The following is a 14,835-nucleotide window of genomic DNA, read 5'->3' as shown; positions in this document are numbered from 1 at the left end:
TCAGAGCAGCGCCTGCATCTCTCTCAAGCATTTTCTCATTACTTACAATTCTCATCAGCAGAAGGAGGTGAAATATCAGTGCTAAGCCTGCCTGCCTCTCACCAAGCAGCCAGCCAGTGCAGTAATTATTTTCTCCATCCTTATGCTGCCGGTGGAGCAGTCTTTTCTCTATTCAGGGAATACACTAGGTGAGGATACTTTAACAGCTAGTGTTTAGCCACATGGCATAAGATAATGGCAGTACGGACATGAAAAATGACTCAGGACACTTACCATGGTGAGCACACGGCCACAGTGATCTGTGAGCCTGCTAATGGCCTCAGAGAGGCCATAAAGGCAAAGGTCTCATCAGGCCATACTAAACCATCGGCAGGGCTGCATTGGTAGAAGGTGGCTGTGCTGAGATGCCACGGAGTCTGGGTGTGCCTGCACAGGCTGGGTGAGAGGGGAGAGGTGGAAGTAGGTTTCAGAAAGGTTGTGTCATCTTCACCTTGGCCCAGGTCAGAGCTGTGACAAGTGTCTGAGCCACAGGGCAGAGACCAGCCTGGAAACCCCACTGTGCCCAGCTGACTGCTTTCACCTGCCCAGGCTGCTGCCTGGGGACCCCAAGTCAGAGGTGGGAAAGGCACCATGCACACGGATAAATCATCTGAGTGTGTGATGGCTGGTTTCTGATTGCTAACCCTGTGTCCTCTGCTTCTGCTGCAGCTGCCTGTCCTGTGAAGCAACATGAGTCTCAAGGGATCCCTCGGCAGCAGCTCTGGCTCAGCAAAGTAAGGATCTCCATGGTGGGCTCCCTCCATCTCATGGCTGGCACTTCTGCTCCTTCCCACCACCCAGGGGGATGCTTCTGGGGGTCCCGCTTGCCATCCCCTGCAGATCCCAGGGGTTTGTTTCACCCTCCGTGGGCACCTCACAAGCTGTGGTGGTACCCAGCATTACTGCCCCTCACCTCACGGGCACGACTTTCCTGCACGTTCCTGGTCTCTGGAGAGTGGGTGTAAGAGTGCTGCCGACCACCGCCAGCACCCAGGGGGACATCGTGACAGGAGCTGCCGGCCACCCCCTGCCTCAGCCATGGCACCCTGAGGTGCCACTTTGATCCTCCCCTGTCCCCACCGTTCCCTCAGGCTGCACACTCCCACACACAGCCTGGGCAGACAGGGCAGGGGGAGGGATGGCCTTACAGGGGATATAACCCATTCCTAGGGGCCTGACACCCCAAACTCAAAGCATTTTGCTCTCATTTATGTCCTTGCATGTTTTTACAGGGGCTGCTTTCTGTGTCTGAGCAGCTGAGGTGGGTTTTAAAAGGGTCCATTAACAAGGGCCCTAAGGCCTGGCTCTTAAGCTGTCTTGGGTTTAGGTGGACTCAGTGGTAAAATGGGGGTTCTCCTTTTCCCTAGCACTGTCAGAGGAGCAAACACAGGTGATTTGGGACAGCATGCCAGATAGACATGGTGAGGAGGGCAGTTCTGCTCTCCCTTGGGATTGCCATGGGGCTGCAGTGCCAATCACCACGTGCATCGCACGTGAGAGCAGATGTTAATGAGGTTAAAAAGTGACAGCTGATTTCTGCCTTGTCTCTCTTACAGTGGCAGCATGGGCAGAGCGGACGGAGCCTCCAAGCTGAGCGCAAAGGACCTGTATGGTAAGTCATGCCCACGGACATGTAGGGTTTGCTATAGCAAGGGCACCTCTGGAGATTTGGAGGCAGCTGCTAGGGAGCTTTAGGCCGGTACTTGGGCCTGTGTTTCAGACCTCCACGCACAGCAGCTGCCCTGACACGGCAGTGAAAATGCATCTTGCCTCCACGCTGCCATCTCCCACGCGGGGCCCAGCGGCGATTTCGTGCAGACAGGCAAGCAAATGCAGGCACGGCTCCCACCTGCCACCCAGATCCTCTCCAGTTATGCTAGTGAGATAACCCCATAAGGGGCCCGACAAAGGAAAAACTGTCCTCAGCGTGTTAATGATTATACTCTTTTAACTACTCGGTGAGCCATGAAAACTCCAGTGCCCTTTGGCTGGTCGGAAGCAGAGGGAATTGGTGGGATTGGCGCTTGTGCAGAGCCTGATCTGCAGCTTGTCCATAAACCACCAGAGCTCCAGAGGAGCCAGCAAAACATGGGCTGAGGAGTAGTAGAGAACGTTTAGGTATCAATAACAGTTCTTCCTGATCTTAGAAGCTCTCTTAATGCATCCCAGGTGAAGCCTTGACCTGTGGGGTGTGCTGGGATGGGCAGAACAAGCAGAGAGCTGTGTCAGAAGTCATCCCCCTCAGCTGCTCTCTGGATAAAGAGAAGGGGTTTTGTCAGGGGGAACACTTGCAGCTTTTAGGGAGCCCAAACCTGCAAACTCTCCCACCAGAGAGCTGTCAGTTTGCCAGGTTGGTGCTTGCATAGGGTGTGGAAGGGCTGTGACAGCTTGTATTTGGTTGGCAAGCTCCCTTTGGTGCGGCACGATGAGGGTGGCTGTGTTTGTCCCTGGAAAGTGCTTTTGGTTGCTGAATGGCTTTGCCTGGAGTTTCATCAGTGTGGAGTGGCCTGAAACTGTGTCCCCCAAATGATGGATTTCAAGAAGAGGGCACTGGTGGGAAGGTAGGAGCTGTACTTAGAGGATGAAGTGTTAAACATAGGAAATGCTAACTGAATAGCTGCAAAGAAGTGAAACATGGGAATAAAGGTGGATGAGCAATTTAATGCTACTGGACAGGGCTACTTCTGGCCTCGATGCTGCATGATGGGCAGGTGCCAAGGGAAGGTTTGAACTGTGTCTGTCATTTGTCTTGGGATGAAAGGACATGTGTTAAGCCCAGAAAGAAGAGAGAGGCCGAGGAGTGGCAATGTTCGGGTGCTGCTACACTCTGCACACAGGACTGCCATCTCAGTTGAGCTCGTCCTGCGTCTGACAGCACCATTTCCTTTGCTCTGCTCTGAAAGCTCATGCAAATCTTGCAAATCGGGGCCAGAAACATTTTAGTTGCAAGGTAAATAGAGAGCCATACAGAGACATGAGAAAATGAAACTGAGAGTTGAAAACTGTGTTGGAAACAGGGCATGAGCTCAGGTTAGCACCCACTGATGGAGACAGCCCAGAGCTCTGAATTATCAGGGTGTTGGGGTGGGATCTAATTGTGTGCACAGAACTGATGTGGCAGCATCTGGTGGTGAGTACTGCCCACCCTGCAATGCCTTCATCGTAAAAGCAAGCAAAGGGAAAAGGTGAAAAACTGTTTTGAAACCAAACACTTTCTCAAATAAGTCATTTTAAATGCTGAGTTACATCTTCATATCTTCATTTTTTTTTTCATGGACACACCCCGAAAACAAATTTCAGCAAGAACAGGACCTCTCCCACCAAATTCCAGCAAACCTCAAACAAGTACTGTAAGTCCAGAGGCCAAATCCTCAAGAGGAATTAAATCAGCGGCCCCTGGTTTCCCTCCTGCCTCAGCAGGGCACTATGAGGGCTGTGGTAATTTACTGCAGAAATCAGTGGCTGTCAGCTGGCTCGGCCCCGTATGCACAAGCACATCCATGGAGTTTATGCCTGGCAGAGCTTGAGACTTGCTCACTAATTCAGCGTGCCTTTTCCAAAGGACACTCAGTGTGTGTTAAGCCAACATTTAAATGTTTGGGTCCCGTTCCCACTTGAATCCTCCCTCCCCCAACATCAGTTTCTGCTGTGAGCTGGCACATTTGGGGGTGGAGGGCAGGCAAGAACTAAAATTCCAGGGAGAATTATGTTTCATAATGAAACAAATCACATCAAGCCGAGCTGGCCTTGATTATGTGATTATGATGCTGCTAAGGGACATTCAGAGCTTAGGAGACTTTTTATGTTTCCATTTTTCTCTGGTGCAGTCAGGCTGGACCCTCAGCCTGTGCACACTGCCAGGCCTCCAAAGTCTGGGTGCGATGAGCATGCAGACATCTGCTGCATTTAAAGCTCACTGGGTAACGTCCTTCTGCAGATCCAAAGCACACAGGTGTCTTAGATTGGATATTAGGAAAAATTTCCTCATGGGAAGGGTGGTCAGGTGTTGGGGCAGGCTGCCCAGGGAGGTGGTGGAGCCACCATCCCTGGAGGTATTTAAGAGATGTGTGAATGTGGCACGTAGGGACGTGGTTCAGTGGTGGACTAGGTAGTGATGGGTGGACTTGATGATCTGAAGGGTCTCTTCCAACCTCAATGATCCTGTGAATCGATGGGCTCACAGCACCCAGGTCCCAGCTCCCGGGCCACGCAGATCCGCAGAGGTGCTAGCCCCTGAGGAAGGTGGCTGCCCTGGTGTCACAGCTGGCCTGCTCTGAGTGCTGTGACACTGGGTACATGGCACAGCACCAAGTCTTTTATGTTGTGGTGAACGCAGAGGGATGCAGAGAGACCCAAATCACTGGGGAATTCTGCAGAAAAATGGCTTACAGCCCTGAGATATCTTCCCCTGGCTCTATCCCTACCAGAATCTCAATCAGAGCTCTTTCTAGGGTGCTTAGCCATCCTTGGAGTTGCCTGGCTGTCATGGGAGCCGTGTCATCCTTCCCACCCCCCTCAGCAGAACAGCATCACATTTGCTCAGCTCCGTGTTCTGGAAGCGTCTGTGGCTGCCCGTACAGAGAGCCCCGGCTCGGCGGGCAGCAGGGGGAATGGCTGGCACCTCTCAGGTTGCCACCTTGCTCAATGCACAGCAACTGGCCGAATAAATGTTAATGCGTACCATAAATAAATTAAGCTGCTTCTCCGCTTACCGGCATCTCTTCTGAACCCAGATGAAAGGCCGTGGGGGGGAAACCAACATGGCTCTGGCAGGAGCCAAGGGAAGGGCTGGAAGGGAGGTGTCTGTGCACAGCGGTCTCCCCAGCACTCTTGCTACCCCTTTCTGTGGCAATAACCAGGTGGACTTTTGCAGGCACTCATCCAAGCTGCTTTTGTGGTTTATCGGATGGTGCTGTCTCTCGTGAGGGATCAGGCACTGTGACTGTGAGAAGATGCATAGAATTGAGGGGAGTTTAATGGTTATAGCGGGTTTCACACGGGGCTAGGAGAAGGAAATGGCCCTGCAGCAGAGCTCACTTCTGTTCAGTGCCGAGTCTGTCCCTGTGATGCTCAGCTGCTTTTTGCCCTGCCAAGAGACAGTGACAAGCCACCTGCCTTCCTTGATATGCTCGTTTCTGGGAAAGACCCAACCTTGGTGTGGCACGGGGCTGGAAAAGGGAGGTTAGGGCATGGACACAGCCGGTGGTCCGAGTTAGGCTGGAGAAACACGGAGCTGCAAGGTGGCAGCATGCGAGGCGCGATCACTTGACACTGCACGCCTCCCGTAACCCAAGAAAGGCTTCAGCACTGTAACAGGACACGGGATGCAAACACAAAGAGAAGCACTGCTCCCTCTGGGCCCTGGGATGGGTATCATCTGCCTGGGGAGCCGTGGGGAGAGGAGACCCATGAGCTGTAGGCAGAATATGCCGATGGTGAAGGACTGACAGGTTTAATGGTCACAAGCCAGCTCCTTGGGGTCTCTGCAGGCCTCCCGTATTTCCTCCTGGGGCTACGTGGGGAAGATAAGACTGGACAGCCCCCTTTGTTTCCCCTGGCCTGTAATTCCTTGCCAGTTGCTCTCCCACGTCCCCACTTGCACCCTGGGTGAGCACAAGGTGAAGCAGGGCCTTGGCGAGACACCTTTACAGACAGGGGTTATGCCAGCTCAAGCAGAAAGACAGAAACACTGACTGGATACCACCTTTCTTTCCCTAAAATTATCAGGCGTTTACCAGCCCAGTTTTTCTTGCACACTTCTCCCAAAGGACTTGCTTGCTGCTTGCCCAGGATCTCGAGCACAGGACAGGGCACAGGGACACACAGCTGTCTGCCTCCAGCAGCTGCACCACCGGGACCAACACATTTCACCTTTTCCCTGCTCCTGCCCGGTGCCAGCATGGTCTGAAAGCTACTCAGAGGAGGGAGTGTCCCTGCTGATGTTTTCCCTGTACAATGGGGCAACAGCTGAAATGTTCCTACGATAGGTGGAGAGAAAGGCAAGGCAGCTTTCCCACCTGCTGCTGTTGTTGGCTTCCTCAGCCCGCCGCAAGAAAGCCCCCGGGCAGCGCTGATCTGCTCACACGGCTCCGAGTCAGAGCACTGCCTGAGACACTGGCTCCCCATTCCCCCGCCATCGGCCTTGAATAACTCCCTTGTCTGCCCCCCGGCTCCCTCAGTGCCACTTCAGCGTCTTTCTTCACGTCCCCTTTCCCACCCGAGATTCCAGCTTCAGATTACGCCAGCTCCTCTGCAACGCTGCCTTGCGGGTGAGCCTTTTATTTAAAGCCTGGAAACGTAATACTCCAGCTGGAAACGGGGCTGGAAGAAAGAAAGCAAGCCAGCATTCCTGGTGGTTCCTGTGGACCAAAACCCGGTGGTGGTGCAGCCGGGAGGCGAAGGCTCTGCTCTGAGTGCTGCTGGCTCAGCTTGGCCCTGGCTGCTCTGAGCAGGCAGCCCTCACGTCCCCATTGCAATGCTTTTGGGATAGCAGCTAGCAATGGGGTCTGCAGAGAGGCCTTTCCCCCTCTGACCCCATAGTGCCTGGTCTGCACCTCCAGCAGCCCTTTTTCCTTGCTGCTTCAAGCCTGCTGAGTTCAATTTCTCCCCTTGCATGGAGGATCTGCCCAGAGTTTACTAATAGGGACATTTTCTTGAATGGAAATGGGTGCCCAGGTACTCTGAGAACAAACGCTGGATTAGTTACTTAATGACGACAAAAACAATAGGGAAAACTTTTTATTATGAGTGGTTTTTGGTTCTCAAGTGAAGCAAATTTGTCACTTTGTTTACTTAAGTCAAGGGCCTGATATTCAAAAAATGTCATTACCAGCTACGGGGAGTTTAGAAAACACCATTTTGAATTGTTCAATGAAAAATAACTTGGCATATTTCTCCCAGCTCTGATTTTAAAGGGACAGGGAATGCCTTTGCCTGTGAGTTTCTCAGTAGCTTGTTTATTTTCTGCCGAGCGGCCGCTCAGGATGCTGCTGGCCATCCCTCAGCACGCCAGGACAGGCAGGCAATGTTACCTGATGTGCACAGCCAGTGCACAAGGGTCAGGTTTTTATTTGCTCTTCTAGAGTGGGTTGTGTCTTCAGCTAATAAAAGAAGAATGTGAGCAATTGGGCTTGAGCTAGTGGCAAATATTAGGCATGCCAGGGAGGAATTTAGCCTCCTGACACCGACTAGCTGCCAACATGCTATCAGGCAACAGCTCCCCGCTGCCCAGCCCGTTCACACCCCCAGCGTCAATGAGAGCCTTCTCATTCACTTCGGGAGCTTCCAGATCCCAAAGGGGGATGGCTATCCCCACAGATTCCCAGTGTCACAGCCACTGTTACCAACAGCCTCTGGCATTCAGAGAGGCCCGTGGTGGTGGCAGAAAGGACAGGGTGCTCAAGGCTTTGGAAGAAGCTGCAAAGAGGCTTCCAAAATGGAGCCTGGGCAGTGACTCTAAAGCTTTTGGTGGTGTTTCATACCTGCTGCCCTTCTCCTCTCGTTGCTCAGCAGATCTTTTTGCAATGCCACGCTTTGACTTAGTTAGGGCTTAGTTACACAGTTAGGGCTGAAGGCTGGCTCTGCACCAGGAGGGCTTTGCTGACACAGTGACACCGATGCAGGGAGGTGCTCCCATGTCAGACACTACCCCAGCCAGCAAAATTTTCCTCTGGTATTGCTTATCCCAACTCCTACATGCAAAACAAGCCGGTTGCAATGTTATTCCAACCTCCTGTGGTTTCTCCTTCCTTGAAATACTCATGTGGTGTGGAGGAGAGCCGGGCAGGGGATGGCACGGGGCAGGCAGGAGCACTACATCCCACACACTGTCCCCGGCACTGGCCAGCCATGGGAACCCCCAAGCAGGGAAGCTCCGGCAGCAACAGAGCCTGCAGCTGCCTTGGGGCTGGGAGCCCAGGCGCAGCAGGTCTGTGCAGTGCCCGAAATCAGATCCTTGACTAACCCTGCAGAACCTGGAGCGTCCTCCCACTCGGCGAGGCAGCAAGAGCCTGTTGGGTCGGCAGCGCTGCACACCGCAGATGAGCGATCCGACTGCCAGATCAGATCTGGCCTCCTGCTCCCATCCTGGGAATGGATGCTCTTTCGTAAGGCTGCTTTTTAATGCAGGCCCGACAAATTTGCATAATTGCCATTAGTGTTCTGAAGCATTTGCTGCTTCGTTTCTCCTCCGAAGGGCTGTGTCCTGACCTGTTGCTTTGGCAGAAGAACCAGCTCATACTACATAGGCAGGTTACTATAAAGAGCGCGTGTGCTGCTAGATAGCATATAGATAATATAAGGAATTGGCAAGCTCCAGAAGGCAACAGCCAGGACTTTCCTCAGGATGCTCCAATGGACACAGGGAGGTCTCCAGTGCAATGCAGGGGGAGGGAATCAAGGAGAGGTCTTTGGCCTGGTACTGCCAACGATAACAAACCAATCCTATAAATGCCATAAAACAGAATGTGCAAAAGAGTACTATCAAATGGGAATGGCAGGGCCAAATCTGTCAGGCTCACACCACTTTTATACCAGTATCTCAGCTCCGAGTTGCACTGCACTGGATCCTTACTCATCCCCTGCGGTGTCTCAGCTTTGTGTCCGTGTCTTTCACCAGGGCTTTGAAACAAAGCTCAGTGCTTGAGCAATAGTCCTGACTCTTGAGTCCCTTCGAAATCCTTGTAGGATAACAGCCTTTCTAGGTCTGTGGTCCCTGTCACCCTGTGGTGCCAGCCCCTACAGAGATGGATGCTCTGCAGCAGCCGCAATCTCACCTTGCCAGCACAAGGTGACCGAGGCAGTTCGCCAGCCATCTCCCAAACCTGACCCGAGGGGGACAGAGGGCCAGACTTTCTGTGCTCAGATGCAGTCCCTCCCATGCCCACGCCAGATGGGGCTGTGCTCCCCCACGGCTGTGCAAGCGTGGCCTGCATGTAGGGCAGAAGCAACGACACCACAAGGCTGCACCATCTCGCGTTTCACTTGGCTGATATTACTCCTTGGTTCCCTACAGACTGCTTCACTGATGAGTTGCTCGTCCCCCACATTTTCTACAGAGCCTTCCACCCAGCAACAGCAGAAAACAAATATGGGGAGATGCGGGGAGGATGAGGGAGGATCCTGGGTGATAAAACTCCCTAATTAAGCAGCGAGGGCTGTGCACAGAGGGCAGGCTGGGGCCTTCGCAATGCTGGTGCGAACGGCTGCGTTTGTCACAGCAGCACCTGTTTGCACCACAAGAGACTTCAGCCCTGGTGTACAGCAAGAGTGTGGGCAAGTTTTTGTTTATGAGATTGCAACAGAAGGGCAGAAATGGCATCTCGGGGCAGAGCTTTGGGATCCTGCCCATAACTGACCTGTAAGCCCTCGTTAGGATCAGCAGAGCACCACGGTCCCGCCTCTGCCAGAGGGAGAAAAAGTGCTCAAATTCCCCCAAAACTGCTGGAATGCTTCGTGTCACACTTAGTGCTACAGCAGTCCTATGGCTCTTCTGCCCTCCTCTGTACTACTCAAAATCCCTGTTGACTTTAACCAAGTTCCTTCACCTCTGAACTGCTCCCACGGGACAGAATTTATCCCGCTAGGCGATCTGTTGTGCACACAATGTGCCAGGTTGGAGGGAGTGTTCACAGCCACGTCCCAACCCCTGGAAAAAAGGGTGTTGCATGGAAATGGGGAGGGAACTTGGCACTTAAGATGTGTTTTGACTTCCTGGACTCAGCCGATAACCCCATTCCTCCAGGATGTGAGTTGATCATACCTTCTTTCTCAATAATTCCTGTATTTCATCCTTCCCACTCCTCAACATAAAGCCAAGCAAGACGCTCTCCCTTCCAGCCAGGACTTTTGTGTGTTGCCACTAGATTTTCAGCACAGCACCCAGTTTTGAGTCCATTCTGAGCTGGCAAAATCCACCTTGTTACCTCTGCAGCAGTCTCAGCTTTTTCCATTTCTTCATGTGGCCACTGGTGCCAGTGGGAAACATCATTTCCGCAGTGCTGTTTTTCTGTGAGATATTGGTGACAGATAACATTCTTCAGAGAACGGCTTTGCAGTTTTTCCCACAACTCTGGGTATGAGTCCAGATGAAAGCTAGCTGCTTAGGAAGGGACTGAGCTGAATTCAGTTACAGAATCATTTTTGCTTTTTTTCCTGCAAGGGGTGTCCTAGGACTCATGGGGCCAAACCTCTCGAGGCAAGAGATGAGGCAATTTAATGAAGAAATACATTTCTGCATATGTGAATATCGCACGTGGCATCCGTGCTTGAGTCATTCAAAACTTTCCGAGTGCCTGTGCCAGACATACAGCAAGTGTTTAGGCTCGGCACGATGCGACTGTGAATTACTTGTCATTGTTTTTGAGGCTGCAGCAGTGGGTCATACCCACCACCTCTGGCCTGATGATGATCCCCACGTTATGAGGGCTTTTTGTTGCCAGACACCAAAAGCAAGGCACAAAGCTCTATTGTTTTCCCGTCTCTTCGGCTCTCTTGGCAGACAGCAGGGAAAAAGTACAGCAGTGGTCACTGTGGGTCTCACGCCAGCTTTTATCACCTTCAGATGTTTGCTGTACTTGTGCCATGGCCCTGGAGCTCGCATGCCCTTTGCAATCCAGCCTGTGTTGCATCCCAGTAGCCCTCCAACACAGCAGCCTCTAAAGGGAGAGAGCAGAAGGTGACTCATTTAAGCAGAGGTGCATGCTGGTGTCTGTGCTGTGGCAGCAGCTGCCATCCGATCTGAGGAAAACCATCTTTATATTCCTGTAACTCTTATTCATCACATGGGGATTATGCAAATTCCCTGCCTGCTGGGGATGCGGTGTGGATTGGGTAACGTTACCATGCTTGGGTCTTCTCCATTGCAAGACGCTGTAGAAATGCAAAGTGTTCTAGCATGAGAGGTGTCAGATAAACTGGGAGGAAATTGCTACTGCTGCTAACGCACCAGTGTTCATTCATACAAAATTAAGGAGGTGGAGGACAAGGCTATGGAGAAGGGCAATGTGGGAGCCACTCGGACACGTGTCCTGTTTTCTCACGTCTTTTCTGGCAAAGGGAGTTCACCCGGCTCACATAAAGGATCTCCTATTATCTGCAGAGTTGCCTTAGCTTAAAACTTAAAACAGCCACAGGTCTCCATGCGGGCATCACTCTGTGTGGTATATTTGCTTCAGCCCAGCATGACCAGAGCCAGCTTTAAGCTAAGGCAAGTAATGATGAATCCAGAGAAAGGCTTACATTGTTTCATCACACTTCTTTGAAGTAAATATACCAATAAAACCCTAACCATTTTTAAAGCTTCCCCATTTCAGACAGATGTGACCTAAGATTGCCTATTTTGTCATTTACAGCCCAGATCCTTACTTCTTCCTGCATTTAAATCAAAACTGAGCACTAGAAAAAGAGATTTCAGCGTTTTGCATCTCTGCTGCCCAGGAAAGCCCAGCTGTTCTCAGGCTGTGTAGTTCTATTTTGAGGATACTGGGAGGAAACATGAAAGGAGAGGTTCCCATGGGCTTAGGGGCCAGGTAGAAGCCAACAAGGAGGGTTTTCAGGAGAAGGAAGAAGCAGACATCTTAAAGGGAGGGACAGGAAAGAGAATATGCAGAAACACCCCCTTCCTCTGCCTGGGCAGCTTTGGGGATGTAACTCGAATGGCATCCTGAGACAAAATAGAGGCACATTGTTTGAGTTGTGTGGCTCTTAAAGGCAATACCTCCAGGGAGAATGAACAGAGGGAGTGGGAACCTCTGTATTTCCCCACCACACACCACCCATGCCTTATTTTATATCTTGCTGCCAGGTTTGTGCAGCTCCAGCACTGCAGCAGCACCTGGCACTGGGCAACAGCCTTGCCACAGACCCCTAATGGGAGGGATGCGAGAATCCTGGCTGATAGCAGTGATTGCTCCTGAACAGGAGCAGGTAGAAACTCCTTTCTGCCTCCCCCTTGGCCCTCGCTGGCTCACATGCTGGTGGAGAGGGAGCTCCAGGTCCCCAGCACTGGCACCAAGCTACAGGGCCCTCACCAGGGCTGGAAAAGGCTGAAGAGGCCTGTGGCTGGGCTCCGTCTGTAAACCCCATCTCCCCAATATCCACCAGCTCTTGACACTGCTCAGCACCCTTCCTTTCAGAGCTGAAGATGTTTCCTGCCCTAAAGTAAAAATCCTTTGTTTCCAGACTGTCTGCTTCAGTCTTTTTCCACTCCCTTTTAAAAAGGAGTGGATGGGATGCGTTAAAGTCCAAATTTGCCTCCATCCCACACAGACGCGGTGTTCTCATTTCCATTAGTGTCATCGATGTGCATGAGAAATGCTTGGTGAGGAAATTGAGGTTACTGAGAGAAAAAAGTTACTCACATGAGACACAACTCCCTGCGGACGTGTGTTGCCGTGTGCCCTGTCCCAGACCTTGCCCCACATTTGAAGTAGAGCAGACTGCAATTAAAACAGCAAACAAAGTGCCATCGACCCTTCAATGTGAGCCTAAGGTAGGAACTGGCCGTGCTGAAATATTAATTCATTTCCTCAAGGTCACTGTGGGAGCTACGGGTTGAGCACAGAGCTGTGGGTGCTTCAGCCATGGAAGTGTTCACGGCCGGGTTGGATGGGGCTAGGAGCAGCCTGGTCTGGTGGGAGGTGTCCCTGCATGGGCCAGGAGGGTTGGAATGAGATGATCTTTAGGGTCCCTTCCAATCCAAGCCATTCTGTGGTTCTGAGTGATTCTGTGAAGGTACAAAGTACACGGGTGTCCTGCCAAGCTGATGAGGCACCTCTCAGGCTTGAAAACAAAAAGGATTAGAAATCTGTTGCTATCAATCCTTGCCAGGCTTCAAAGAAAAGCACCAGCATCCCTTTTCATTTCTATCCTTTCTGGGCCCCTCTTTGTATGATTAAGATGTTCCTGCATCTGCAGGCAGTTTTGCTACCAGTGCTCAGCCCTGTGTCTTTGCAGACGTACCACGAGGGGCTCAGTTTAAAAGCTCTTCTGTGCTGGCAACTTCTGTTTCACCTAAAATGAAGATCCCAAGTTAAATCCCACAGAAAGGAAACCTTCAGGCCAGTGCTTGTTCTGGAGAGACACCTGCTGGCAGAACCCTAGAGCTGAGCTCTGAAACGTGTCCATCCTCCCTCGTCTCGATGGAAGTCAAGCAGAAATAAAAGCATAACAGAGATGCAAAAGAGGCCAGGGGAAAAGGTTCGCGCTAAAGGGGTGGAACTCAAAGCAAGAGCTTGTCCCAGGGCCTGATCCCAGCTCCACCACCCCTTGTGTCTGTCCGAAGCAGAGCAGTCACAGGGGGACAGCGCTGAGCAGTAAAATGCTGCAGAAGACCAGCGGTCTAATATACTTGAGAGATTTGAACTTGTTCAGCCAGTTTTTAACTGCCCTCCCTGCCAGCATTCTCATTTTAGGAAAGCCAAAGAAACCCCAAATTCCCACTTGGTGTGGCCTGAATCGAAGTAAGCTGAAACAAGAGCACTCACGGGTGAGCTGGCTCGAAATCACATCTAGTTCTAGGCAGGAAAACCAAGGCATGTAACTGCATGTTACATGTGGGGGCACACACGCTCCTCAGGAGGGATTTGTGGCTTGTTTGTAGAAATCCTGGCAATCGGTGCCAAGAAAGCACTTGCCTATTAGTTATTTTAACTCCTGTCAACTCTCCAGGAAAGATGAGTAGCAGATTTGGGCCAGTTTTCCCTCCATTTGCACACGATCCGCTGGCAGGTGGATTAAATATAAGTGATTCAGTTGAGAATTGAATGCTAGGAGCCCCCCAGGACTAAGCTGAAGCTCCTGATTGATGCTTTTGGGGTTTTTTCCCTTGTAACAGCAGCATGCTCTGTTCACTGCAGCTACTCCCTCCAAGTGTTTTCCCACATACAGGGTTTAAAGGAGAACGCTCATTAAGTATTTGCCTAACTACTTCCCAGCCACTTGCCCACTACCAGGAATCTCTGTGGCTCCTGGTGGTTTTGGAGCAGATGTAAAGGATAGGCTTGGTAGACTTGTAGCAAACGACTCCACAGTTTAGGAGCAACCAGGAGACTGTGCCTTCCTGGGGCAAAGTGAACAGAGAGTACCTTTCTTGGGATGTAGCCAGGAGTGAATGCAAAGGCTGCCAGAGGCACTGCCTGCACTGAGTGTGACAGCTTTCCCGTATGCCAGTGCCCTGTTGTGCCCCTGCCCTTCTGTCCCCCTGTCACTGTCCCTCCCACAGCAGCCACGATAAGATGTACTCAGGCACCTTAAAAAAAAAAAAAAAAAAAAAAAAAAAAAGGAGGCTGCTGACAATTCTTCAAACAGCACAAAAGCAGACCTGGTGCCGCTCCCTTCTGCTCTTCTTTTGATTTCATCACCCACACTCACCACTCGTCCTTTCATTGTGACGGGAATCCATCCCACAGCCATTTTACTGCATCCGTGCTGATGGTGGCTGGGCTCAGGGAGAGCTGCTTGAGCCCTGGGTGCATATTACCAGTACGTCTTGTAAGTCTCCGGGGAACGCTTTTCAATCAAAACATGGCTTGCTGCTAAAAATATAAACCAAAGAAACATGTTGGGAGGTTTTACCTGGGTCCTGCACCACTTCACCAAAAGAGATAAATAGATAGATGGATAGATGGATAGATGGATAGATGGATAGATAGATAGATAGATAGATAGATAGATAGATAGATAGATAGATAGATAGATAGATAATTTAGAAACTGGGTTCAAATTACCAGAGTTTCTATGAGGATATTCTTTTTCTGGGTGCCAGTCTCTCTAAATAGGAAATTTGTAAAATGAGAC

General features: G+C 51.3%; 1 protein-coding gene across 1 annotated transcript in view; it reads left to right on the top strand.

Moving 5' to 3' along the window:
- The window catches only part of EPS8L2 (EPS8 signaling adaptor L2), a 61,693-nt gene that overhangs the window by 18,872 nt on the left and 27,986 nt on the right, over window positions 1-14,835 (top strand). The window contains exons 2-3 of the mRNA XM_084522688.1: window positions 709-773; window positions 1,596-1,651. Coding sequence (XP_084378814.1) covers window positions 730-773; window positions 1,596-1,651 — 100 coding nt within the window. The 5' untranslated portion in view covers window positions 709-729. The remainder of the gene's footprint in view (window positions 1-708; window positions 774-1,595; window positions 1,652-14,835) is intronic.

This window comes from Aythya ferina (genome assembly GCF_964211825.1).
Source record: "Aythya ferina genome assembly, chromosome: 5".
Taxonomy (NCBI): domain Eukaryota; kingdom Metazoa; phylum Chordata; class Aves; order Anseriformes; family Anatidae; genus Aythya; species Aythya ferina.
This window is presented reverse-complemented; position numbering and strand designations above follow the sequence as displayed.